Source organism: Falco biarmicus, chromosome 15, assembly GCF_023638135.1.
Source record: "Falco biarmicus isolate bFalBia1 chromosome 15, bFalBia1.pri, whole genome shotgun sequence".
Taxonomy (NCBI): Eukaryota; Metazoa; Chordata; class Aves; order Falconiformes; family Falconidae; genus Falco; species Falco biarmicus.
The window spans coordinates 11,556,472-11,583,634 of record NC_079302.1 but is presented as its reverse complement, the minus strand read 5'-3'; the positions used below and the strand labels follow the sequence as shown (position 1 = coordinate 11,583,634).

Here is a 27,163-nt window from a genome sequence, read left to right as displayed (position 1 = left end):
CCCGAGCCGGGGTAAACATAACCCCCGAGAAGAGACATTGTTTTTAACCTGGTCAAACTTCCTACGTAGCTACGCGAGCAGCGGCCTGGACACAACCGCGGCGGCTGCCCGCGGGCGGGGGGGCAAGGAGGGCGGCTGACGAGCCAGCTCCCGCCGCCCCGCACAGGTGCCCGCTGGCAGTGAAACCGCTCGTCCCTCAGCACGGGATCCGCAACCGGCGGCACGGCGTTCCCTCCACAGGGGCTGCCACCTGCGGACCCCAGCGGCCGGGCGGGCAGGCCCGCGGCCCACGCTACCTGGCCCCTCGCACGAGCGGGCTCACGGCGCCTCCCGCCCCGCTGGCGCGGCAACGGGGGAATCCCCCCGCCCGCGAAGCGGAGGGGGCCGGGGCGGGGCGGAGCCGGCGGCAGGAGGCCGAGCTCGCCGCTATAAAAGCGGAGGCGGCGGCAAGTGCTCTGCCCGCCGTGCTCGTCTGTCTGCGCCGGCTGTGACTGCCTCAGCCCTCCCTGGCCGCTAACATGGCGCTCTCCGGCGACCCCCATTTCAAGAAGCTGCTGGAATGGCATAAGGCGAACGCCTCCAAGCTTGTCCTGCGGCAGCTTTTCGAGGCCGACAAGGATCGCTTCCAGAAGTTCAGGTGAGGCTGGGCGGCCCCCACCCGCCCTCCCCCGCGGCTGAACGGGGCAGCGGCCGCCCCTGCCCTCCCCGGCCACCGTGGCGGCCCGCCGGGCCCTCGGACTGCCGACACACGGGCGCTTCCCGACACACGGGGCCTGGGGCCTGGCTGGCCGCTCCCTCAGGTGGGCGCCGCCGGGGAGCCGCGGCCTGGCCGCGGGCGGGAGGGATGCGCCCGCCAGGCTGAGCCCTGCGCCCTCCCCCCGCTCCCATCCCTGTGGCCCCGGGGGGGGGCGCTGGGCCCGGCGGGCGGGCGGAGACGCCGCACCGCGCACACACGCGGCTGCTCTGCTCGCCGCCGCCCCCGCCGGCGTGCGGGGGGGGGGGGCCGGGCCCGGGGAGGGCGGCTGGAGCTGCGCCGGCCGGCCGGAGGCAGCTGGCAGGCCGGGCACATGCGCCCGTGGCCCGGAGCGTCCCGCCGGGAGCGCGGAGGGTCAGGGCCGGGCCGGGGGGGCGCTCCTCGGCATCCCCCGAGGAGGGCGGCCGTGCGCGCTTGTCCTTGACTCATCCTTGCAGCAGGGTACGTGCCGGGAAGCACAGCGCCGGGCCGTGGCTCGCACAGCGGCATTGTGGGTCCTTCGCTCCTCAGCCGCTCGCACCCGCGTGCTTAGTCATGATAAGCTCCGCGATAAAATCGCGAGGAGCCATCCATCCCCCCTGCCTGCCCCTACCTGTCAGCAGCGCGGCCGTGCCTACCCTTGCCCTGCGACGGGGAAGGGGGGCGGCGGGGAGGCCCGGCCCGCCCTGGCCTCTTGCTGGCCGCCTTACAGAAAGCCCAGTGCACCACGGTTTTGCTAGAGGAGGAAGAAAGAAGTGGTGGCAGGGTGATAACGCCCAGCGGCTCGTCCTCCGTACACCGGAGGCTGTGCTGGGAAGTCGTGTGTGGTTACGCTGTTGGACTATACGATCTGAAAAGTCTTAATAGCATGTAACGCATCCCTGAATTGAGTTTTAAAGTGAGGCTGGGTCATACAGCGAGCTTGTGTTATCGAGTGTTGAGATAAGACTTGTTGCGTGTATCAGGCTTTTCGTTAGCACCCTAGGTAAAGTGACTTTATTCTTACCTTTGGAGTAGGTTAGGTGGTTCTTAAATTGTAATTAAACACCACATACAAAGTCCTGCGTACCAGTATACTGGAGTTAAAAATCTCATTTACATTGATGGAAAAGGGGTGCTAAATGTTTGGAGTATTGAATACATCTGGATCTTCTGAAGGGACTTTTTATACTGTTAAAGGGATTTATTAGTATTACGTTATATAAACGTACTAGCTCTTAGCTAATAGATCTAGTTCTGTTTGCACATTTTCCTTATCTCTGGTGTATTCCAAGAGACTGAATTTGCTAACATCCTTGGAATAAAGGAAAGCTGAAGCAAGCTAGCGAAATGAATGAGAAGGTGTAATCAACAGGTCTCTTGTAAGTTCCTTCCTGAACGGCTTAAGCAGGTACTCTTATTGGGGATAGCTCTGCATCTTAATCTCGTTGGCTGTCACTTTAATATTATCCAAGCTAATCTAACCATAAAATACACTCTCTCAATCTCAAATACTCTGTATTTAATTGCTTTTGAGAATGTGTAATATACTTAAACTTTGAGTGTTGCGCTGTCACTGTGTACAGCTCACAAAGGAGAACATATTAGACAACTGTTGTTTCAGGCCCACACACTCGTGTCTAGGATGTTTTCTCCGTGCTGAAAGTAGTCAGTGTGTCTCCCAGAATGTGTTCATCAGATTTCTTGTGAAACATTCTTTACCAAAGCTACTAGTTTCAAATAGCTGCCCAACTTAATGTCCTTTCGTGCAGTCCCCAAGGATAGGAAACAGTTGAAGTGTTTTTAGTTTACTTAATCGATCTTATGCCTCTTTTCATGATTTCAGTCCTGTGTCCTCATGAACCAACACATTCTAGATTACCAGGAGAACCTTCTCATAGCAAAATACAATTGCTGAACTAAGAGGCTGGGTTAGTTTGACAGATCTGCTTGTATCCTTCTCACTGATTGCCACTTTGAGTCAGATCAGCAGGATGATGGTGGGTAACATTTGCTGAAAGCTTAAGCAGTCTGGAGGTTTTGCCACAAGGACCTTACTGTAGTTTGAATGCACACCTCTCCTCATGTGAAATGAATCTTTGTGAATAAATTTCAGTTAGGTCTGCTAGGTATTGTAGTGGAAATCATTGACTACCTCCCTTCCTTTAGAAGGAAAAGAGAAACTTATACCCATGTAAAAGTGTTTCCTGGTACTCGTTCTGGGGAAATGTCAGACTGAAATCTGAATATTTTATCTCTCAGCAGAAGCATCTATTTAATTTTATTATAAGAACCTTACACTTGCTGATTGTGTCCTGCAGAACGCAGATAAAAGACACTTTCTTCCTTTTGTGTGTGTGTGTCGTCCCCCTCCCTCAGGATTTGTATATCCTGATTTCTTGACTGGGAGTGTAGTTAAACCTGTAAGGTATACCTTTGGCTTTCTTTGGTACCCAAGTGTAGGTACAGTGGGTCTTGACAAAGTGGGTTGTTCACTAGAAGAGCTCTTACTAGATTTGGAAGGAGTAGAACTGATAAGGTGCAGCCATCACAAAATTCAGCAGATAATGGACACTGGATGCTGATTAAAGTATTCTTGATGCAAATAACTAGTGCAAGATAAGAAGCACTAGTATTATACTCCTAGTTGGCTTGTCCATTATGAAGGATTGGAAAGAGCCTCAAATCTAAATGGAAAACATACCACCAGGGAATCAATACATAATAATACTTTCAGGGGTTGCACACAGCTTTTCTAGGTTGTGTTTAGTTGGGAGATAAAATCATTCTGAGGTGCTACAGGTGATCTTCTGATTAAGGGCTGCATCACTTAAATGTGGATGTGGCTTACGTGACCAGGCTCTTGTTCCACCTGGGTAGTGCTACTGTTAACTACTGCATTGCAGAATGGGTGGTGTAGCAGAAAGCTGCTAACTGAGCTGCAGGGGTTTGGGCTTCTGTTTAAATAAAAGGTGGATTTCTTGGTGTAAGGGTTTAAAATGAGATGACATTGCATGCTGCGTATTACACCTTGTGTGTGTGAAGTTAAGATCTGGTAGCCATTGCTTGCTTTTTTTTATTATTTATTTTTTGCTTGTCTTGGGATGCCACTTTCCTGCAGTTTGTTCACACAAGTAGTGATTTGAATCCAGCCAGAATTTCATGGGATACTCTGTCTTCTAGGTCTAGTGAGATTGATTTTTTTTTTTTATTTGTAAATGTAAAATAACAATGAATTGTAGAAGTAAGGCATATGCCAAGTAAACGAAGAAAAGATTGTAAAGACTTCATGGCGTAGAACAATGGGGAAGACTGTCGTTCTATATTAAACTGTAGATGAGAATTTTAAGACTTCTACCTCTCTAAACTGAGGAGGTATTAGTATACTAATGACTTTGCAATATCATTAGTAAAATATGTTCAAATCTGTGACGTGTCTGTAAAAAATTGCATCAAATGTGAAAATGAAAGACTTGGTGCACTTGTTCTTACTTTTCTTCTGTATTTTTTCAATAAATAGCAAATCTGGCAGGTGGAAGGTAACAGTCCTCCTTCCCTTAGCTAGCTGTATTCCAGCTGTCCTTGTGCTGGATGGTCAGGGTTTCAGGATTACTGTTTGCAGCCCAGTGAAGAGAAGGGTGATTATCAGTATTGATACTGTTTTTCCTGATTTGCCACCGCCTTGTCTGTACAAGAAACACTCTTCTGAGACTCTGCTTGAAGACTCCTTCCTTCATTATTTAGTGTCTTGTGTTTTAAGACCAGAGAAAGGACACAGAGTCATGAATTGTTAGATTGGAAAAGGCCTTTAAGATGGAGTCGATCATTAACCTAGTACTGTCCAGTCCACCACTAATCAAGTTAATGAATCCACCCAAATGTCTAGGCCTTGCTGATTCTTGCTGTTATTCCAAGTTCAGCCCCATCCTTCTTTCACAGAATCTTGCCTGCTCTGTCATATTATATCTGTTTGGAATAGCAATTATGCCATGGTTTGTCCCTGTGAATTCTCTGGCATGTGTGGTCACTAAAATAACTGCATATTTTTGTGCTCAAATCTTGGGAAAGAAAAAGCAGGGGAGATGATGAAGCATGTGGAAACATTGAGAATTTAGATGCATGCAATTTCCTGTGGCTTGTGTCTGCGGAGCAAAACTGAGAGTAAGGTATAAAAGGCCTTCTGTGCCTTTTTAGAAGGCCTACTGAATTACTTACAGAACTTTGTGTTCTGTGTATATTTGGCTGTAAATGAGTGCAAAGAAGAAATGAGTAGAAAAGTGTGCTGTAAAGGACTAGAGGGCCTGTAGAACTTTGTGCATGGATACAAGGCTAGTAAATACAAATGGGCTCACTCTATTCTTATCAGACTGTCATTTCTGTGTTTAATCTCGGGTGTAAACAAAAAGGTGCTTCTGTTTTCAAGTGTTAGGCTATGGCTTTCAGATTCTGATTAGTTGACTGATTTGGAGACTTCCACTGGAGTCAAGTAGGACAGTGAGACTGCTATGCACAAATGGGGTTTAATTCTGCATAGTATTTTACACAATGTTTCTGTACGTGGAGTTACATGGACTTACAGATCGGGTTTGTTCAAGTCTCCATATAAAAGAATGACTATATTTGTTGAAAGGACCTGTAGGAAGACAGTTTAACTTTTAGCAGCAAAAGAATGTAAGCTTTTTCCTATGATAAATTGGGAAAAAACAAATTATTGCTAGAGAATACTAGTGGCTCTGAAAACAGAATGTGATTGTTCCAACTATGCATTAAATAGACTTTGTTATATTTGGACTTCAACAAGCAGAGAGTGGACACGGTAACTTCGCATGTTGAAAACTGTGGTCTTCAATTAAAATAATGTGCTAGTAGGTCATTCTGTGAAACTTGGGGGGCAAATCAGTCCCTCAGGTCATCTTTACTAACTTTGTATAATTAGGAGCCCAATCGTCTTGTAATGTGTAGAGGAGTTATCACTGTCTTAAAACAGTCACTCTTCAGGAATGTGTAATTAAACCACCTGTTTGTTTTGACAGCTTGACTCTGAATACTGATCATGGGGATATCTTACTGGATTACTCAAAGAACCTTATTACAGAAGAAGTGATGAAAATGCTGATGGAACTGGTAACTCTTTAAAATGTTGAATTAATAAACCAAAATTTTTAATATTCTAGCACTGCTTATATATATAGCTCTGAATTTGAGAGGCCATCAGAGTTAAAAGGTGCAAGGCCATTTTCCAATGCACAGATCTGTCTCTTGTGCTCACTGAAAGGATTATGTGTAGCAGACCAGCTGGCGAATGGTGCTGTTTACTGAAGTCTGCAGTAAAGTAAGACAGATGAAGTTGTAACTTGAACTGTTATAACATATGAAGTTGTAAGACAAGCTCATGTCTTCTGTACCTGCAATTGAAACAATACTTCATATGTCATGCAGCCTTTGTTTTAAGATGCATTTGCAGTTGGGTGCATTTTAAGTAGTTTGTCACTAACTTTAGTTTATCCTGGTGTCCATATTTACAACTCTTCCTTAACTGTTGGTTCAGCCAAAGGCTTAGACCAGGTAAGACAGACCTCCGCAAAACCAGCCATAGCAACATTACTTTTGCTATGCTTTGGTTTCAAAAAATTAAAAATTCCAAGCTGGTACAAAGAGTCATTAATGAGTCCTGTAGCAGTATGACAAGATGAAACTGAGTAAGATGGATTAATTGCATCTTGGTAATTCAGCATGTTACTGTGTAATCTCTTAAGGAAATAAATAGCCTGCATAAAAACACTTGTTCTTAAAATCAGAGAACTGATTTTTAAGCTAAAATCTAGTGAGTCTCTTAATGTGATTTTTATTTCACTGTCTTATGTGGTAAATGTTCACACTCTTTATTGTAGCTGGACCTTTGTAGTACATGTTGACTTCCTACTATTTTTAAGAGGTATCTATTTTTGTATTTCTCAGGCTAAGTCAAGGGGTGTGGAAAGTGCCAGAGAGCGCATGTTCAGTGGGGAGAAGATAAACTTCACCGAGGTAAGGCTATTTCTGTCCATGGTTCTGTCCCCTCAGTTGTGCCTGTGTGTTACAGATATTCATGCATCTGTGTAAGGAATCTTGAAAAAGCTTACTCTGATTGCTGGTTTAAAATGCTGGGTGGTTGTAATTTTTGCTGCACTACTTACATGAGAAGTTTTTACAGCTCGGACAAAGACAGAAGAAAATGTGTTTGAATAAAGCTATTCAATCCTCCCTTCAACACACATCTTTATTTTTTTAGGGATTTTGGTGGTACATTTTTCCTTGTTTTCTCTTGAGTTTTTTATAGAGAGTAAAACAAGTCATATCTTGCAAAGGGCATGGAGCAGAGTATTGCATTCTAGGTATCTGTTACATGCTTTTGCCTAATGTCAGTGTTTGTAAACTTCAGTAAACTGCCTGCAAAGTTGTAGTGAGGGTTGTGTAAGACTTCCTGCTTTGGGTTATTGATACTACTTATCTTTGGGTACGTTTAACAGCAGATAGGCAGCCAATTTCCCAAGATTGTTTATACTATTTCGGTAAGAGGGTGAGTATCTTCCTTCTTGTAGATCTGAAGGTTGTAATTATCATGGAATCATTTAGGTTGGAAAAGACCTTTGAGATCAGCAAGTCCAACCATTAACCTGGGACTGCCAAGTCCGTCACTAAACAATGTTCTTAAGCACCGCATCTATGTATTTTTTTAAACGCCTCCAGGGGTGACAATTCCACCACCTCTCTGGGCGGCCTGTTCCAATGCTTGACCACCCTTTCTGTGAAAATCTTTTCCTAATGCCTAGTTTAAACCTTCCCTGGTGCAGCTTGAGTCTGTTTCCTCTTGTCCTGTTGATAGTTACCTGGGAGAAGAGACCCACCCCTAACTCGTTACAACATCCTTTCAGGCAATTGTAGAGACCAATAAGGTCCCCCCTGAGTCTCCTCTTCTCCAGGCTAAACACCCCCAGTTCCCTCAGCCGCTCCTCATCAGACTTGTGCTCCAGACCCCTCACCAGCCTCGTTGCCCGTCTCTGGACACGCTCCAGCACCTCTATGTCCCTCTTGGAGTGAGGGTCCCAAAACTGAACACAGTACTCAAGGTGCAGCCTCACCAGTGCTGAGTACAGGAGGACAGTTGCTTCCCTTGTCCTGCTGGCCACATTGTTTTGGCTACAAGCCAGGCTGCTATTGGCCTTCTTGGTCACCTGGGCACACACATGCTGAGCTGGCCATCAACCAGCACCCCCAGGGTAACTTTCCCCGGCACTGAGGTCACGCTGACGGGCCTGTAGTTCCCCAGATCCTCCTTCCTGCCCTTCTTGTGAGATGGGCATCACGTGGGCTGACGTCCAGTCAGCTGGGCCCCCCCTGGGTAGCCAGGGCTGCTGATAAATGATGGAGAGAGGCTTGGCGAGCTCCTCCGCCAGCTCCCTTGGTGCCCTCGGGTGGATCCCATCTGTCCCCGTGGACTTGTGCGTGTCTAAATGGAGCAGCAGGTCACTGGCCGTGTCCTCCTGGACTGTGGGGACTTCATTCTGCTCCCCGTCCCTATCCTCCAGCTCAGGGGGCTGGGTACCCAGGGAACAACTGATCTTACTATTCAAGAGTGAGGCCAAGAAGGCATTAAGTACCTCAGCCTTTTCCTCATCCTCTGTGGCAATGTTCCCTGCTGCATCCAATGAAGGATGCAGATTCCCCTTGGCCTTCCTTTTGTTGCTGATGTATTTGTAAAAAAAATTTGTTATCTTTTATGGCAGTGGCCAGCCTGAGTTCTAGCTGGGCTTTCACCTCTCTAATCTTCACCCTGCCCAACCTCACCACATCCCTGTAGTCCTCCAGAGCTGCCTGCTCTTTCTGCCAAAGGTCACAAAACTCTCCTTTTCCCCCACCAAGTCCCAGCCAAAGCTCTGTTCAGCCAGGCCGACCTTCCCCACCGGCTCGACTTTGGGCACATGGGGCCGGCCGGCTCCTGCGCCTTTAAGGCTTCCCTCTGGAAGGATGTCCAGCCTGCCTGGAGCCCTTGGCCCTTCAGGGCTGCCTCCCAAGGGACTCTGTCAGCCGGGCTCCTGGACAGGCCAAAGTCTGTCCTCCGGAGGTCCAAGGTAGCGGTTCTGCTGACTTCCCTTCCTTACTTCACTGAGATTTGAAAACTCTGTCATCTTATGATCACCGTGCCCAAGATGGCCTCTGGCCACCACATCACCCACAAGACCTTCCCTGTTCACAAGCAGCTGCTCCAGCAGGGCATCTCCCCTGGCTGGCTCAGTGACCAGCTGTGCCAGGCAGTTACCCCCCACACGCTCCAGGAACCTCCTGGACTGTTTCCTCTGTCCTGTATTATGTTTCCACAGGCATCTGGTAGGTTGAAGTCCCCCAGGAGAGCAAGGGCTAGTGATGTTGAGACTTCTGCCAGCTGCTTGTAGAATGTTTCATCTGTGTCATCATCCTGGCTGGGTGGTCTACAACAGACTCCCACCAGGATACCTGCCTTGCTGGCCCTCCCCCTGATGCCCATAAACACTCAGCCCCATCACCACCATCATTCAGCTCTCGACAACCAAATCACTCCCCGACATACAGGGCTACCCCACTGCCGCACCCTCCTTGCCTGCCCCTTCTGAAGGGTTTGTAGCCACCCACTGCAGCGCTCCAGTTATGCCAATTACCCCACCATATTTAAAAATGTTTTATGTTCAAATGTTAACTTTCATGGTTAAATCTTCACTAAAACATACAGGAAACGAATTGTACCTTTTTCCTGAAATTAAAAAATAGGATTAAAACTGGACTTGACAGTGAAATGTGATTTACTAGTCTGCCTTAAAGGCTGTTTAGTATGTTTGGGTTAAATTCACAGAAATCAGTATTTCCTTTGACTTCGTTATTGACTGACTTAACTGTTGCACAAGCTGTTTGCTTAAACTAACTCTAGTAGTTGGACATTGTATTGTTTGTGAATGTTATATTTGTAAAAATGCACAGGTAAAAACAGGTACAGCTTCGCTGGAGAAACAGTTCACTTTCCTTCTATATTAATGCCTTCAATTCATAGAGGTAATTTTAGTTAGTGAAAGAAGGAAGTGAGAAAAGAGGGTCTTAAGTCTTAAATCTACTTGAATGTTGTTGTGTCTGGTGTTGCCTCTCACTAGGCTCTTGTAACACAAGTTATACAGGGTTAGCCCATCTCTGACCATGTATTATGGAGTTACACTTTGTTGTCTACGTGAGAGCAAATACAGCAGCTGAAGCCTTCTCAGAAAGATGAAGTTTTCCCAGAAAGCACTTAAAACACAGTATTAAACTGTGATGTGTTTAGCTTCTGCTGCTAGCTCCCTATCTTGCTACTGTCCTCATGTGGCAACTTGGTGTAGCAGTTAGCTGCATGATGACTTTAGGAACATGTTTTTCATTATCAGCTTTTCCTTGTTTACAGTCGGAAGTTGACTTGGAATTAGATTTCTTGTGTTTAATTTTTCCTGCTTGTATAGAATATCAGATCAAGTTGGTTTGGCTCTGAAGTATGAGCATGTGGACAATGTGAAATGGTCATGAGACCTTAAACAGGATGCTGTCAAACAGCATGACTAAATAAACCTAAAGCAATAAGACAGAAGGGAGCTGCTTAATGGCAAGAACTGACTTGTCGGCTACTCTTGTTCTGATTTAGAACATTTTTTAGCTATTTGTCTTAATACTTAAGATTTGTCTGTATTTGGTTCTGCAGACATTGGCTGTATGGTGTGTGCTTATGTGGAAATTCTTCATAGTGCACTCAAGTGTGTTATTGCCAGGTGTTTGTCCCATATGAGTTCAAACTTGCAGTTTGCTATGGCACAAAGACAGTGCATTACAAGGTAGTGCATATCTGACCACTCATGTGGACAGTCTTCATAGCCCACCTGATATTTAGAAGATAATTCTGTTTAACAGTAGAAATCAGGTCAAATATGACTGCTTCTCTTGATAAAGATTTAACTTCCTTCAAGCCTGGTAGTGAGCAGTATGTACCAAATAATACCATTCTGTGGCTGGGTGTTGCAAAAAAAGTAGTGTCTATTATTTAAGTGGGTACACTTGTGATAATTAGCAACTGCAAGAGCTTTTTTGTATTCCAAGTCAGTAACCACAGACTCGATGATTTTTGAATTGGCATTTGGTATTTAAATCATAACTTGGCAGTTCACATTGTCTGTGTTGTCTTTGTTCACAGTGCCTCTCTCTATAGTGAGGCACAGTGAGGTGGAGCAGACTAATTTTTTAATTTGTTCATTAGTATTGGCTTAACTCCTTCATTCTAGCTTAAAGCTGTTAAGCTCCTGAACAGGCAAATCATAGGCCAGATCTCAGTGCTTTGACTTGTGTAGAAGTGTGGAGAATCAATACATTATGTTGCATGCTAACAGCTTGGGGTTTTTTTTCTCATAACACAGCTAGCATCTACATTTCTGGCATGCAAGTATTCAGGGAACATTTAATTGTGGGCAGTGGCTAAAATAATGTGGCTATTATATTCCTTTTTTGTCAAATGTTTAGAGAAACTATGTATTTGTCTCATATTTCTATAGGCAATGGACTGCTCGGGATAATGGAGAAAATGTCAAGAGAAAATAACCTTGGCTTCTTGTTAAAATTGATTCTCAGTATTGTCTTTAATAGGAAACAACTTCATCCTTGTATACCTGAAGCATGCCAAGTTCAGAGTACTGAATATTGCTGAATTTTGAACCTCAATCTTTCCAAGGGATTTTGGGCTTTCTTATCCAAGTAAACAGAGAAACTATTTATTTACTTTGCATATTATATGCTTTTGTAAACTCTCTGCACTGATGATGTGAAATGAGAGGGTGATGTAGATAGCTGGTGATGAATGTGTGTATATAAACATACACGCAAACTAGTGTTCTACCAATTACAGTTACTCTAAAGGGTTTTTAAGTCTCGAAGGTTGTACTATCTGCTGGATGAGGCACCTGAGGCCCCTGGGTATAGTTTGGAAATGGCTTCATCAGGTTTTCTCCCTTCTTGTTTCAGAACCGAGCTGTGCTTCATATTGCTCTGAGAAATCGTTCCAATGTGCCAATACTTGTAGATGGGAAGGATGTTGTTCCAGAAGTAAACAAAGTGTTGGACAAAATGAAACACTTCTGCCAGGTATAAACTACCACCATAGCTTATTTTTCATATGTTTGTTCTATACCCAGCCAGGTTCTTACATGTGTATTGTGAAACATTGATTGTAGGCTGGTTCACATGAATTACTGTGCCCTTGTTTGAGGTTTATAATAATTCTGGCTCAAGCAGGGAGTTGGAGCTGTTTCTAGTATGATCACTTCTTTCTGTTACCAGTTGGGTTTTTCTTTAATGGGTTCTCTAGGTCTTGCTCTTTTAGTAGTAATCTTGCATTTACTTCAGAAGTCTCGCAAATCACTTAAGTACCATTCAAATACTGCCTTATTTCTTGCTACTTTTTCAACTACTTAACTGTATCAGGTAGAAACTGCCTCTTAAAATTTGTGTAAAACGAGGAGAGAGGTAGAAGCTCCCAGCTCACTTGCAATTTGATTATGCTTTACCTAAACGAGAAGTTCTTTAAGACTATTTTAGGTCAGATACCTTTATGATTTGGCTTGCAACTTCGACAGCATAAGAGTTTTCTGTTCCCTGGTTAAGTACAGCAGTGAACTGTTATCTTCAAATATTATTAATTGCTTTTTTATTCTGTGTATCTTGAAAATGTCGGCGTCTGTGAGATCAGTTGAGGAAATGCTCTGATGAACTTGATAGAGCACTAACGAAGTCAAATTTATGTGTGATAAAACTAATGAGTAAAAACTCACTGAATAGTTCTGGTGCATTTTAAATATGACTATGAGGAACTGGACCTACTTGGCTGCTATTGTGAGTCTCATCCAGGTGGTAGTGGCCGGTATTGCTGCCACCTCATACTTTTTAACTCATACAAAATGAGCCCGGGTTATGTCTGGTTCCTAATGGATAAATGCCAACAAAACCACAATAACTGACACTAACTGGTCCAAACTTGGTTGTTTCTTCAGATAATGTAAGAATTGAATGACCACAGAAACGCAACAGTCTTTTTCCCACTGTAGAGTTTTTAGCTGATTAAAAAAAGTGGTAATGCAAAACCAGACTTTCACTGGTGCCTCCTTCTTTGTTGCTAGATGGTTTCAATCATCAGAGCATGTTTTTAATGCCCAAGATTTTTTCCTTTTTTAGCTTAATTTCTCTTGCCTTTGCCAATACTGCTGTAAATGCTGTCCACGTGGAAGGAGAGCTTGATCTTGCAGTGTGTTTTAAATATGTGCGTTAGATTTCTAATACTTAGTGAAGCGTCATCTTTGACATAACCAAAGGTATAGCTAAGAAGTTAGCTCTGAGTGCAGTCTTTAAAGTCTAGAAGCTTGAAAGTTGTCTTTAGATGCTTTCTACATCAGTGCCTGAAAACACAAACTATTTCTACTGTTAGAATCGCTAACTTTAGTGTAAGTATAAAATAGTCATTGCAATTTTCTTTTGCCACAGAGAGTCCGCAGTGGTGAATGGAAAGGGTACACTGGAAAGGCGATCACTGATGTGGTCAATATTGGGATTGGTGGCTCTGACTTGGTAAGCTCCTGACTTCTATACATGTTCCACATCTCTTTGTGTGTGTATGTGCTTGCAGTGAAGATAAAATCTTATTGTTGCTTCTATCCAGGGCCCTCTGATGGTAACTGAAGCCCTGAAACCATATTCAAAGGGAGGCCCTCGTGTTTGGTTTGTATCCAACATTGATGGTACTCATATAGCCAAAACCCTGGCTGAGCTTAAACCAGACACTACGCTGTTCATCATTGCATCAAAGGTTTGTCTAATACAAGCACTGGGGTGTGATTTTTTTTCTCTGACTGTAAAAGATACCAAGTAGAGATCTGTCCACATGAAGGTCTAGATGAGGGACTTCTAGTGTGGACTACTCTAAACAGGCCTGCTGTGATTCACCCTAAACTTGCAGTAGAAGCTTGTGTTGCCACTGAAATACTTAAGGATCCAGAAGTCAAGTGCTGAAAATGGCTTAACCTAAACAAGTGAGGCACATGAGCAATTTCACGTTGCCTAGCATGTATTTCTCAGTCAGTAAAAGTTTAAGCTTTATTCACAAGTTGATTTTACTGTACTTCTCTGTGGGTGCAATGTAGGATCCGATGTAGTTACTTATTTAAAATTCAAGATCTTGTCTCATTTCTTTAAGGTTACTTTTGGTCCTTTATCTTAAGTACGTTGTTGTATTTTTTGCATTAATGAATTGCATGTAGTGGGAACCTTCATTCTGTTTTAGGGTAGTAACAAAATACCTTCACCTAAATAACTCAAATGCTGAGTTCCTTGGGCATAAAGGATATACTAATATATAAGTATGTACTTAAGCTGCTTTACTTAGGAAAAGGTAGTTAGTCTGCTGCTAGTTAGTAAGATGACACTTATTTCTGAATATGGACTTAATAGCTGCCTTTTAAGGTCTTGCCTTGGTAATAACTTACTCTGTAAACGTAACTGTTAGCTGCCATCTTCCTTTGAGGAATGCTTCTGTCATGGCAGAAACAACTGGTAAAGACAAACTTCATAGTTATGTAACTTGGGTTGCTTTCATTTGTAAAGCACAGTGGAACCTTTTTGCTGTTGAAGACTATCTGCAACAAATGAACATGTGTGTAATGCTGGCCATGCTCGACAGTGACGCTCATTATCTCATCTTGGCAATACTGCAGCCGAGCAACAACTTATGGAGTAATAAGGAAACTTCACAAGTAATACTAATGGTCACTTAGAATAATTGAGTTCAGGGATCACGGTTCAAAGGCTTAGAAGACTGCCAAATTGAAAGAGTAACACTTCAATTTCTGTTTGCCAGATAGTAGTTAGATAATTGGATATATTTGGAAGAGGATGAATGGCATTCTTTTGTTTTCCATAACAGGCTTGTGTTTCATAATGAAATATTTCTGGAGGTGGATGAGAGTAGGTTGAATCTAATGTTCACCCTTAAAGCTAAATTTTGATGGTTGAATAAATCAGAATGGTTGTAGATCTTTGCAAAACTGCATGACTGAACTTCTGTGCACACTTCATGAAGCAGGAAAATGTTCTGCTCTAATCAGCAGAACAAAATTATGGCAAGAGTCTTAGAAATGAGTGTTCCTACATGAAAACGTAGGAATGGAAGAACATGAGGGCAATCAGCTAGGTTATGTTGTTTTGATGCCCAATTAGTTTGTTTTTAGTTGAATGGTAAAACTTCATGTTTAGTGGAAGAGTAAAGTGGAAAATTTTGGTCTCAAGGTTTTGCATAACAGTTTGGGGGAGGGAAGGTAGGAAATGGGGAATAATTATTCCAATTCCAGATAATGTGCTTGTTCAGGTAAATCTAGAAACACTAGTCTTTAGTGGATTGATAAACCTGCTTTTTAGCTGAAATCTAGCAGCAGTTGTCTATTATGAACATCTAGACTCACTCTGCTCTGATTACCTGGAACAAATGATGTTTTAGCAGCCTGAACTTGTGTCAGTTCTAAGTAGTGTTTCACATACTTCCTTGTTTTCTGATGTGCAGACTTTCACCACCCAAGAAACTATCACGAATGCAGAAACAGCCAAAGAGTGGTTCTTACATGCCGCTAATGATGTAAGTCTAACATGTTTAGGTTACATAACAGAATGCAACAGCTTTTCATTGTGCAGCTTCTCCCTGGTTGTTCTGTGCACTTTGGATCAGAGTAAATAGCTGCCCAAATTCAAGCTGTATAGCTCAGTGAATGCTGTATATATATCTCATTTCATGGATAGTGACAGGCTGTTGCATCTGATCAAAGTGATAAAACCACTAGTTTTTCATTATAAATGATTGTCACACGTTGTTCCCTGAAATACTACCTGTTAAGTAATAAAGCGTAGCATTTGCCTTAGAACTGGGTAATTAGTGGAACCACTGATACAGAAATCCAGGAACATGTTATATGTGGCATTACCTTCCAATTCTTGGCAAATACATTAAAAATGAAGCTATGATTGAATAACTAACATTTCTATGTCAGAGAGCAGTGAGTGCTATGAATAGAAACCTTGTATTTGTCTCATTCTATCTCTAACCTTTAAAAGAAAAAAGCAGATACTGCCTACTCAGGTAATTAAGATGGTCTTGAACCTGTTCCAGTCAGAGTAGCTGTACTTAGTTGGGAAGCTGGGCTTTGAAATACCCTGTTAACCCTACTGGTGCAGACAACTCAACTTTGTTCACCAGAACACTTACTGAAAGACCAAACTCTATATTTAGAGCTGGAGATTTATCAGTAAATCCAATTGTCTTTATCTTCTAACTAGCTGGAAGGGTAGCATATGTACAACAAACTCTACCTACTCCAAACTGGTGGTAGCAATGTTCCAAACTGATAACATACTCTTATGGAAGTTGTGTGTCACTCTAAGTAGTGACTGCTTCCAGTGGGCTTCATGTATTCTGATAATATTCTCAGAATGTTATCTTCAGACAGGCATGCTGCCAAATCCCACGCTGAATGTGAATAAGGTGACTTCAAGTTGATAATGTGAAAATAACTGATAGTCAACAGTGTTTAAATGTGAATGGTAGCAGATCATCTTTATGACAAGAAATAAAAATAATTAGCATTCTAGATCTAACAGTGTTTTTTTTTATTAAGCCTTCAGCTGTGGCCAAGCATTTTGTTGCCTTGTCTACCAATGGTGTAAGTATAACAAATCTATTTTATCTTTTCTGTGTATCTTTAAGGTGTTCATTTTACAATCCAGTAAGGAAGCCTATCTTTTAAGACAGTTACTTGAATACCAATAGTTAGTCTTCATCTTGAAAGGAAGCATTTTTTTTCTACTGAAAATAACTAACACTTTTAGAGTAATGAACAGTATCAGGATTTGATGACCTTCATTATAGTTTTTTGCTTTTTCTGCTAGAGTTTGAAACCTGCTATCAGGTCTCATACTTGAAATGACTGTCCTGTTGTTAGTGAGTGTTACCTGTAATTAATTGAACTGTGTGTGAATGCAGTTATGTAAATAAATAGTATTTTCCTAGACCTCTGAAGTAAGTGCTGAAGTGATGCAAGTAGTTTGTGTGAATCATCTGTAGCATATGAGTATAATGTTCCCTGATGTGGTGGTTCATGCAAAGTATGAAGTAGAAAGATCAATAGCAATTAGAAAAAGACTGCAGTGGCTGAGAGGCTGTTGGGTACTGTGATGTGACGTTCCTTTCTTACGTTATGGTTCTGCTAAATGTAGATGGAATGTCAGTCCAACTCCTAACGATATTACCGCTTTGATCAGAAAATAATGTATGACATTGATTTTATCTGAGACTGCTGAGTAGTGATAGGTGGAAATTAATGTTATCTTCTTCTGGTGAATGCTGTATATTTTTTAAATAGAGGATGTAGTTGAGGAATTGTGCATTTTATAGGTATCCAACTTGTGTGTTCGATTTTCTAGACCTAAAGCTTTTTAAGAATGTTAGTTTTACTTATGATGTTCTTACATGCTTTTTTATTATTCTAGCCTAAAGTTAAAGACTTTGGAATTGACCCAGAGAACATGTTTGAGTTTTGGGATGTAAGTAAATGTTTAATGTTGTGTGGTAGATGTTAACTGTTAGGATAATCTAACTTGCTTCAGAAAATGCTAACTAGATCTCGGGAAACTGCCAAAACACCTAAATTATACTAGTTGTGTTCTATGTACTGAAACATCTGGAAACTTGTAGTTCCAGGCAAATTCAGAACATGTCAGATAAGCAAAACTGTCATGTCTCTTGACCATTCCATTAAAATGGTGCAGTCAAAGGTCTGAAGAGGAGCCTTCTATATTCCTGGCTGTCTAATCAGCTGTTGGGTAACAGGAGATACAAGTCTTAGCTTATTCCTCGTGTAAGTAGTTATTATAAGCTGTGACATTTGACGGTTGGGGTCCACTGTATATAATTTAGGCCTGTAAAGGTCAAACATCAGAACCAGGAGCCTAATTTGGTATTTTTGTAGCAGATATGTATTTTAAGTATACTGCCCTTATACTTAACTAGAAACAGCTTGGTTTGCCTCATTGACTATGTGCCTGACAAACTAGTTTATAAAGCTGCTGTTTAGAAATTATCTAGAGCATTACTTTTCCCTAGATAGTTCCATAATCTCATTGCAGCAGGCTTTATCTATAGAGGAGTGATACTAGGCAAGCAGTTAATACAAGCTGCAAACTTAGTGTTTGGAAGGGAACTGGAATCATCAAAGAATCTGCTTCAACAGATGTTACAAATTTTTGGACGAGCAGGGTAAATTTCAAGTCTCAAATAATTGCATACTTAAGGATTTGTTAGGGGGCTACTGTAAGGTGCAGGTTCGCTTGACCATGCCATGTAATGTGTTGTGAATTATCTCCAGAAACAGTATCTATTTTGCTGAAAATAGTCTAAACATATGCTGCTATTTCCTAGTAGTTTGAGTTTAAAAACCCTGTGGTTACTTCTAATGTATAAATTAATCTTTTGCTTTCAGTGGGTTGGTGGCCGCTACTCTCTGTGGTCTGCCATAGGTCTCTCCATTGCCCTGCATATTGGTAAGTGTTCCTGTGATGTAACAATGCCAAGAACTAGTCTGTTTGCTTCAGGAATATTAACTGTGGAATGCGTTAACAATAATGAGTTATGGATCAGATTTGGGGCAGATACTCTTTTACCCACCTACTCTGAGTGATTGGATGTTTGTGCTAAAAAACAATCTATAATGCATCAGAAATGTTGAGAGTTTTCAGTACTGTAAATGGAGTTTTGGAAATTACCCGTACTTAGGTACGAATAGTAAGACTGCATCTCTTAGTCTCTCTCGCTTGCATAGCCGAAAGTGCCTGATCACTTAGAGCCACGTCAGTGAAAATCAGACCTTGCAACTGATGTTCCTAAGCTACTTAAGTAGTGTATTTAGTTTCTGCAGGTATATACACACTAACCATTAAAAATCCTATGTCTCCAGTTCTGCATTTGAGCTCAGTTTAGCGTTGTTAACAGTCTCCTCTCATTACTTCCTTTTGTCCCCAGTACCTGTGCTTCTAGGCTAGAGGGCCTGATGATACAGGAATGCTGCTTCTATCTTCAGTTGATTGTGGCACAAATGTAGACCCTCAGAATTGATCCCCATCTACCTTTTATACTGTTATGGTAGCATTGGCATTTCTGATGCAGGTGGAGAGTACACAGTTGATGTGAAAGAGCTCTGAGAACTGCTGTTTCTTGTTGAGCAGGCTGTTCAGGAGTCTTGCTTCCCTCATCACTACTTTCAGATATTTCAAGTCTGAAACCGTAATGTCATTTTAATAAATTAAAGCTAGAATTCTCTTAGACTGAGGTTAGAGGAAACATTGGTTTTGATGGTTTTAGAATTATATGAGTAGGAGTTTTCATATGTAGAAAAACCAGTGCGTGCGAACAGTAAAATAAACTTCAGGCACTTAGTGTTTTGTCTGCAATAAACTGTTCATCTCTGCTGTCAGACAGATTTGGTGCTGACTGCTGACATGCCATATCTGCACTTCTTGCTTTTACATCCGTCATCTCCCAAAGTTGGCTTCTGACCATAGGTAGAGCTGCTGCTTTGTCAAACACTTCACCTCCATTTTTTCCATATAAGAATCGGGATTTCTGGTTTTGCAGGAAAGGATGGAGTTAGATAAAATACTCATTAGTGAAAACAAATGATGATTTAAATACCTTAATTATAGAGCAGAGAAAAATGGGGTGAACTAAGAGAACAAGGAAGGTAGGGGGGAACCTTCTTCTTTGAGAAGACCTTATTACAGTTGTTTTGCCAGACCAGCATAAAAATCCTTACTGTACTACCCTTGCCCTGTTATTCTGGGGGATGTCTCTCCTACTGTGGCTGTGAAGTCACTAAGTGTTCAAACTTGCTGAAAACTATGTAGCCTTTAATAGAGAGCCTGGTTTTAATGCCTCTTCGCCTTCTAGTTGCTCATTTTGCCTGCATGGGGATTTTAGGCAAAGGTTTTTGAAGTATGTTTCATTAAGTTGAACTTGCTCTGAAGTCCAGGCTTTAATCGTAACTAAATACATCTGGCTTATGGCATGCAAATTTCAGGAGAAGTCAAAGTGCAGCTTTAAACTTGATTAGTAGTTGGGAGCCTTGCTGCATACCAGAAATCCCAACTGTTTTAAGATTGCCTCTGCAAGAAAAATCAAATTTGAGTTGTGATAGTAAATACGAACTGACTTTTTTCCATTGTTAGGTTTTGACAACTTTGAGAGCCTGCTTGCAGGAGCCCACTGGATGGTGAGTGTGGGATCCCTATTTCAGATTTGTTCCTCTTAAATGTTTTAGTATGATAACTGGCAGCAGGTTTCTGAAGTTTAGCTCCCCGTGCCCTCTCAGTGCTTCCAAAATGACTGTGCTTGGGAAGGTCTCCTTGGATCAAAACAACAATAAAAACAGTTTTAGTGTTGGGAGGGGTGACAATTGCTTCATCAAAAGTGTAACAACATATGTGTCACATAGGATAAACACTTCCACACTGCCCCACTGGAGAAGAACGTGCCTGTTCTGTTGGCCATGCTGGGCATCTGGTATATAAACTGCTATGGATGTGAAACCCATGCCCTTCTGCCCTATGACCAATACATGCACCGCTTCGCTGCTTACTTCCAGCAGGTAAGACTCAGAGTAAAGGTTTCATGAAGGAATTATGTAGATATGCTTCTGTCCTAGTTCTAGAAACTGAATGTATGTTTCTAGGTTAAAATTGCAATCACTTAAGTTCATGTTATCGAGGACTTAGAGACTGGTGCCAAGATTGATACGAACTTATCTGCTCAGATAATTTTGCAACATTTTGACCTCAAACATCTGTTATCTTGATGTCTGTAAATGAAGCAGCTGTATGTCTTAAGAAATTATGAAATTGCTATAACTCATTGTAGTTGAAGTCTGTATGGAAACTTGTACTAATATTGTGTGGTTCTGCAAGAAAGCTAATATTGCCCTTCCCTTTTAGGGTGATATGGAATCTAATGGCAAATACATTACCAAGAAAGGTTCTCGTGTGGACTACAGTACTGGCCCTATTGTGTGGGGAGAGCCTGGCACCAATGGGCAGCATGCTTTTTACCAGCTTATTCATCAAGGTAGACTGAAACTATTCAATACCTTGTTTTGGAGTTGAATTTTGAATGGCTGTAAAGCTGCAAGAGTCTGCAGAATTGATACTGGTTTAGAGGTTGGGCTCTTACCTAACACAGCATCACATTGCTATGGTGCTCTTAATTAGTGACTTTGGAAGACAACAAGAAGCAGGTTTTAACTGAACAACAGGGAAGGTCAGCTAAAGCTGAAACTACTGAGCTGTATTGTCATTTTACCGTGCTGTTTATAAAAAAAAAAAAAGCTTTTTAAAAATATTTTTGAAGTGGCTGTGTCTTCCAGTAATTATGAAAATGGGGTGAGAATTGAAGTTTTTTCTAAGACTTTCCTGTTGCAGGGTTATTAACGTGGCTTTTCTTACAGGAACTCGCATGATTCCCTGTGACTTCCTGATCCCAGTCCAGACCCAGCATCCAGTCAGAAATGGCTTGCATCACAAGGTAATAAATTGTCAGTGCACCCATATTTTCTTGTGGCTGAAGGCATTGAAGCTTCTTCAGTATTGCAGCATGTGAGGTTTTTTGTATGTCCCTTTGAAACTGTATACATGGGCTGTCAACATTCACAATAGATTTGAGAATATCTAAGTTACAATTACATGTTACGTTTAATATATGTGATACAGTGGTATTTTTGTTCATGAAGAAATTGCACAGTTCGTGAGGCAGGTCAGTGGTGTGGCCTGTTCGCTTACTGAGGTTGCAAAGTGTTGAACAATCAAGTATTTGGTGAGAAAATTCCTTGTAGAAATTGTTAGGAGTGTAGTTCTTGCAGAGTAGGAAGGAACAAATTCTCAGAGTTGATGAAAACTTCCTCAGAGATGCTGTTGTGAGTCTTAAGCTCTAGGACAAGAGAGTACGTATACTAGCGTGGCTAGCATGATAGCCTTCTACTCATAGATATTTTTTTATTTGTCCAGTTTTTCTAGTTTAATTGGATTATCCAACTAAGGATTTTCAGTGAACTGTCTAACCATTTTTTAAGTTCCATAGGTGGAAACATGTCCAGGTCTACTGTTACTGCATACTTAAAAACAAAAAAAATAAACCCACAAAAAAAACTCGAAGAGACCCCCAAAACATGTTTCCTCACTAAATTACAATCTTGTCATTATTTCAGATTACAAGTGCTATTTGAATTGTGTAATAATAACTTTTTGTCAAGTAACAAGGTGAAAGTTTAGAACATGACTTTGCAAAAGAAGGGAAGAAAAGGTTTCATTCTACTGTAGATATAGTAAGAGATGACTTCAGTGTAATGGGTATGAATTTGCAAGTAAGAGTAAGTATGTCTTAGTTGGTTACATTGATTAACGCTGCGCCTGGCTTTCCATGCATAAAGAAGTTTAGACTGTACTGGATAAAAGGGTGTGTGAAATCCTGGCTTCTTTGTTCTTGTTGGGAGGCTTGCTGTCAAGTTTCAGCAGGGCAGGATTCTGCAAAAACAGTCCTGGTTGTCTTGGGATACCAGCACTGTTAAAACAGTAATCAAGTCTCCTGGCACTCTCAGGTAAAAAGCGATAGCAGGCATTATGCAGCTGAAACTACTGCACATATTACTGCCGTAGTGTTTAAAAACGAATGTAGTAACTTTAGCCTAGGTCTCAGTCTCCGTTCAAGCACTGGGTATTGCTGTTCCAGCTGGAAGCAGTACTTGATTTGATACATACATTTCTACTTGCCAGATCCTTTTGGCCAACTTCCTTGCTCAGACTGAGGCCTTGATGAAAGGAAAGACCGCTGATGAAGCTCGTAAGGAACTTCAAGCGGCAGGACTGAGTGGAGATGCCCTGGAGAAGCTCCTTCCCCATAAGGTAACCGGGCTCTGGCACTCGACAGCGTTCCCCGGTTTAGTTGGACGCTGTGGTGGGGAGGGAGGCGTCGTGTTGCTGCGCTGCTGGACGGAGTTTGCTCATGGGGCAGTGCCCTCCGGTGGCTGTGAAGAGCTACTGTCGCGATAGCTGCGAAGATTAAGATACAGGTTCTGCCTTGTCCAGTCTCATGGTGCTGTCTGTGAATGGCACTCTTGCTAAAAGGCTGCTGAGCTGGAAGCCTTTTTGAGGCATTTCAGACAAGATGAGCTACCTCATCACTGCCCCTGGGATACTGACTTGTTGGTTACTTTCTCTAGCCCATAGTAGCCAGTTATGGTGCTTGGAGATAACATTTTGCCATTGTATTCATAATAAACCATGAAAATGGATACAATTTTCTGGTTGAAGCTGTTAGCCTTTAAAGCTTTCAGCATTTTGTATTTGTTGCTAGTAGATACAGTCCAGTATGGGCTGCAAGGAACATACAAACTGCAAGTTTCTCATGTAAGTTTTACAACATATTAGATAACAATGTAACTCTTGTTTTGAAAGGTCTTTGAGGGAAATCGACCAACCAGTTCCATTGTGTTTACAAAACTCAACCCCTTTACTCTGGGAGCCATCATTGGTAAGTAAATGGATCTCTCATCTGTGAATGAGACTTTCTTTTATTTATACTTTCTGATAAAAGTTCTGATAAATCTTCTCTTCGGATTACAGCCATGTATGAGCACAAGATATTTGTTCAAGGAATTGTTTGGGACATTAACAGTTATGACCAGTGGGGGTAAGTAGTCTTGATAAATTTCTTGCATACTTGCTGACTGTGGTATTGCTTAATCTGTCATGACTTAGAGAGAAAAAAATAAGTGTTAAACTTAGAGCAAATTATTATAGGATAGTTTTAAATGAAAACAGATTTTGTGGGGGTGAGTCACCATGTATCCTTGTTCAGCCACGCATAATGACTTTGTAGATAGAACTTCAGCTAAGGCCCTTTGTTTAATTTGACTAAAAAAAATACTATGAATGCAGAAAAGAGGCAGTAATGCTGAAAAAAATAGTCAAGCAGGCTGAACACGTTCTAAGAATTAGAAAGGGAAAATAATTTCCCTTATAGAAGGGAAAATTTTCTCTCTAGAAATGTTTACTAGGCAGTTTGTATGGCATCTGTGAAGCAAAAGACTGACCACTTAATTTCCCTGTACAAGAGCATTCTTGGCAGATGTGTTTATATATAGGAGCCGTAGGTCTGATGCAGGCTGCACCTGTGACCAAGGTTCATGGTAGAGCTCCATGTGGAGAACAGCAGCTTTTATGAGTTTTTCACTTTATCACTTTTAAAAATGGAAGACTTAATAAGGAGCTAATCAGGTTCTTTTTCATCTGTAATAATACTAACTGTACAACATGCTGTATGAGGGCTTATCCAGGACAAAAATTGGGAAATGAGTAAGATTTTTCAGGTGAAACCTGCCTGAGCTGTGAGGGGTTATTTTGAAGAGCAAGTTTGCTTTACAGGCCTAGAACAGCAGTTTACACTAAGCTCTTTTAAAGGCTGAAGGATAATTCTTTGTGAAGATTTTCTTGGAGCTATGCTACCAGAGAAAGTGCTTTAACGAAAATACTGCGGTAGAAATTGAAAATGGAAGCTGGCTGATAAAAAGCTGATGCATCTTACCAATTTTGAAGTCAGGGGTGGGGTAGAAATAAGTACAGCTTTTACTGCAACACATTAGAATCTAGAATGGCATCCAAAACTAGGGAATGTGGGGATGCTGTAGAAACAGCCTAGTTTCTTGTAGCTGTTGAATTATCCTAGGTTCTTGCCCTGTGTGCTGTAACTCCTGCATATAGTGTGTTGTAGTGTTGGGGAAGGCTACCAGGCCTGCAGCTCGGCTGTTGTTTACTGTTTTGGTGCTACAAATCAGTGTTCTGAGTGGATGTAGTGTTCAACAGTGAACAGTAGCAAGCTGAATGCATTCTGCATAACACAAATGACTACAGAAAGGGAAAAGACTCTGCTTAACTTTTAAAACAAAACTTTCTCTCTTTAGATGTCCTGTAATTTAAGAGCTGTTTGTTTGGCTAAGCAGCTGTGAGAACTCCAGCTGAATAATAACTGACTTTGTCAGTGATTTCTGAAGGGAAAAGCATTCATCATAGTGTTTGCTGCCAAGTTAACTGGCACCTATTTTTAATGTCAACAGCTTATAGTAAATACTGTAAGTTATTAGCACTAATGTTTTTCTTTCTTCTGATCTTTTAAATACAGAGTTGAGCTTGGAAAGCAGCTTGCCAAGAAAATTGAGCCTGAACTGGAGTCAGATGCTCCAGTGACATCTCATGATAGCTCAACAAATGGGCTCATCAATTTCATCAAAAAACACAGAGCCTGAAATAAAAGATTTGGAGGACATCGACAATCCTGATGACAGAACACCCAGACCTCTTGTAGTTGTGCTTTTTTAGCCACTTCTAACAAAAATAGCACTTTACAGATGTAGCTTCTTCACTTGTTGCAGTTAACCTTGTTGCGTCAAGTGTTACAAACGAAAACTAGGTTTGTGAAACCCAGAGGCCGTATAGTTGCTTTCTATTTTTGTGGCTGTTGATCTGTGAAGTGCAGCTGGTATGTTCCTCAGTTCTTATCCCTCAACTTCCTTAAAAGTGATCACGTATTGATACTAGAAAATAAAAGGTATGATGGATGAGTAATACTTCTTCACTTTGTATCTCTTAAAATGCAGACCTAGTAACACTTGCCTCACTGACTATATGAGGTTCTTTGAAGCCAAGAACTAACATGTTGTTTTGGACTGGTTCTGCTGTAAGCTGGAAACTAGAATGTGTTCAAAGAATCAAATCTTTAGCTGTAGATTGTTCAGGTTGAATAATTTGATGCGTTTGAGCAAGATACAGGTTTTTTTCAAATGCTACTGTGAAAAGGAAAACTTACTAGTGTTTGGTAAAATATCTCCTGATGACTCTGTAAGCTGTGGAAACCCTATGTGGACAGCTATCAAAAAAAGGAAGAAAGCTCCTGGAGTCGATAGTAGTATCTTAATGTTCCGAACAGTTTTCAAGCATTTGTAAAGCAAAAGCTTGGGATTGCTTGCAGAAGAAATGTATTTTTGGTGTCTTCCAGAGGTGCTTTCTCTCACGTTTAAGTCGGCATCAATGTTCCAACAACAAAAAACAACCCAGCAAACTATTTGTGAACAAGTTGCTTATATCCTTTTCTCACTCTCTGCCACTGTTAACCCCTCTTTGCTAGCAGACTGGCATGCTATGGCGTTTGTTCTGTAACACCTTTAATAAAGGTAAGACACAAGCATTGAAAGGAGAAGTAAGATGTTGATTGTGGTTCTCATACCCTGACTTCTTTATGACAAATGCTACTGTGGCTACAAAGTCTGACCTTGTACCTCTTAATGCGTGTCTTTGCTGTACATATGCATCGGCAGGATCAAAAGCTTGGTCTCGCTAAAGCAGCACACTAACAGCTTGATACTGCTTGAAAATCTGGCTGCATGGATTTGAGTAGTTAAGTCAGGCTTAGACCCTTTGGTTTTGATCAGCTTTATAAAGCAATTTTCCCACATGAAACAATGGTCACAAAGAGAACCCACTGGAGGAAGGCAGATTTTCATATGGGGTCTTTAAACCTTTCATCCACCTGTGTAAAAGCACGTGCTAAAGCACAGCTTCGTCCATGTTCTGCGGAGGCGGGGGTGAGGTGGGATGTGGTGTAGAGGGCTGTGGTGAAGCCGGTTGCTTTGTCCCAGGGCTCTGGTTTCACCTTTGGTCTGTTCCTCTCCTGGACACTAGACCCTGGGAACCTCTCTTGGAGAAGAAAGGAAGATGTCTGTCTTGTAATTCTACAGTTATTTTCTAACCTGGTGGTTTTCTTTCAGGGTGTTCCCTGATGTGAAATATAACACACCTGATGATAGCGTAACAGTCGGTGCCACCCTGCAACTCACCCCACAGGGCAGGACAGCCACCCCCACCCCCGCGCGCTGTTTGTGCGTGCGGGAACAGCACTCCCGCAGTGGCACTGCCGCTTAGAAAAAAAACTAATAAATGTTCATTTTTGGAAACGCTTCTTCGTCGCTCTGCAAAGCCGGTTGGCCTCCCGAGGACGCTAATGAGCCCGAGCGCCCCTTTCCCTGATGGCCGCCAGCAGCGCCCGGCGGCCTCCGCGCGCTCGTGCCGCCCCGGCGGCGCTCCCTGGCGGCAAAAGCGCGGGGCGCGTATTCCCCCTCTCAGCCTGCCCGCGCTCTTCGCGCATGCCCCTCCCCCCCCCCCCCCCCCCCCCCCCGCCCGCGCCTCAGCCTGCCCGTGAGGGAGCGGCCGGCTGCCAGCTCCGGCTGAGGTGCCCTCGGCGCTGAGCCCCCTCAC

At 42.3% G+C, this 27,163-nt stretch overlaps 1 protein-coding gene across 1 annotated transcript; it reads left to right on the top strand.

The window, feature by feature from the left end:
- Positions 1–436: 436 nt before the first annotated feature.
- On the top strand, positions 437–25,477 carry GPI (glucose-6-phosphate isomerase). The gene is made up of 18 exons (XM_056360842.1): positions 437–637; positions 5,746–5,836; positions 6,671–6,739; positions 11,753–11,872; positions 13,265–13,348; positions 13,440–13,586; positions 15,333–15,404; positions 16,438–16,482; positions 17,309–17,362; positions 18,298–18,358; positions 20,039–20,082; positions 20,305–20,457; positions 20,801–20,930; positions 21,310–21,386; positions 22,631–22,759; positions 23,312–23,387; positions 23,480–23,546; positions 25,035–25,477. The coding sequence occupies exons 1-18, from the start codon at positions 519–521 to the stop codon at positions 25,156–25,158; spliced, it is 1,662 nt and encodes a 553-aa protein (XP_056216817.1). The 5' UTR covers positions 437–518; the 3' UTR covers positions 25,159–25,477.
- The last annotated feature ends 1,686 nt before the right edge of the window (positions 25,478–27,163 follow it).

Bases quoted from the DNA above. Each gene is read 5' to 3' on its own strand.
- GPI (XM_056360842.1), top strand. From the start codon at position 519: ATGGCGCTCTCCGGCGACCCCCATTTCAAGAAGCTGCTGGAATGGCAT. The intron at 5,837-6,670 runs GTAACTCTTTAA...TGTATTTCTCAG, and splicing joins TGAAAATGCTGATGGAACTG to GCTAAGTCAAGGGGTGTGGA. The intron at 16,483-17,308 runs GTAAGTATAACA...TTATTATTCTAG, and splicing joins TTGCCTTGTCTACCAATGGT to CCTAAAGTTAAAGACTTTGG.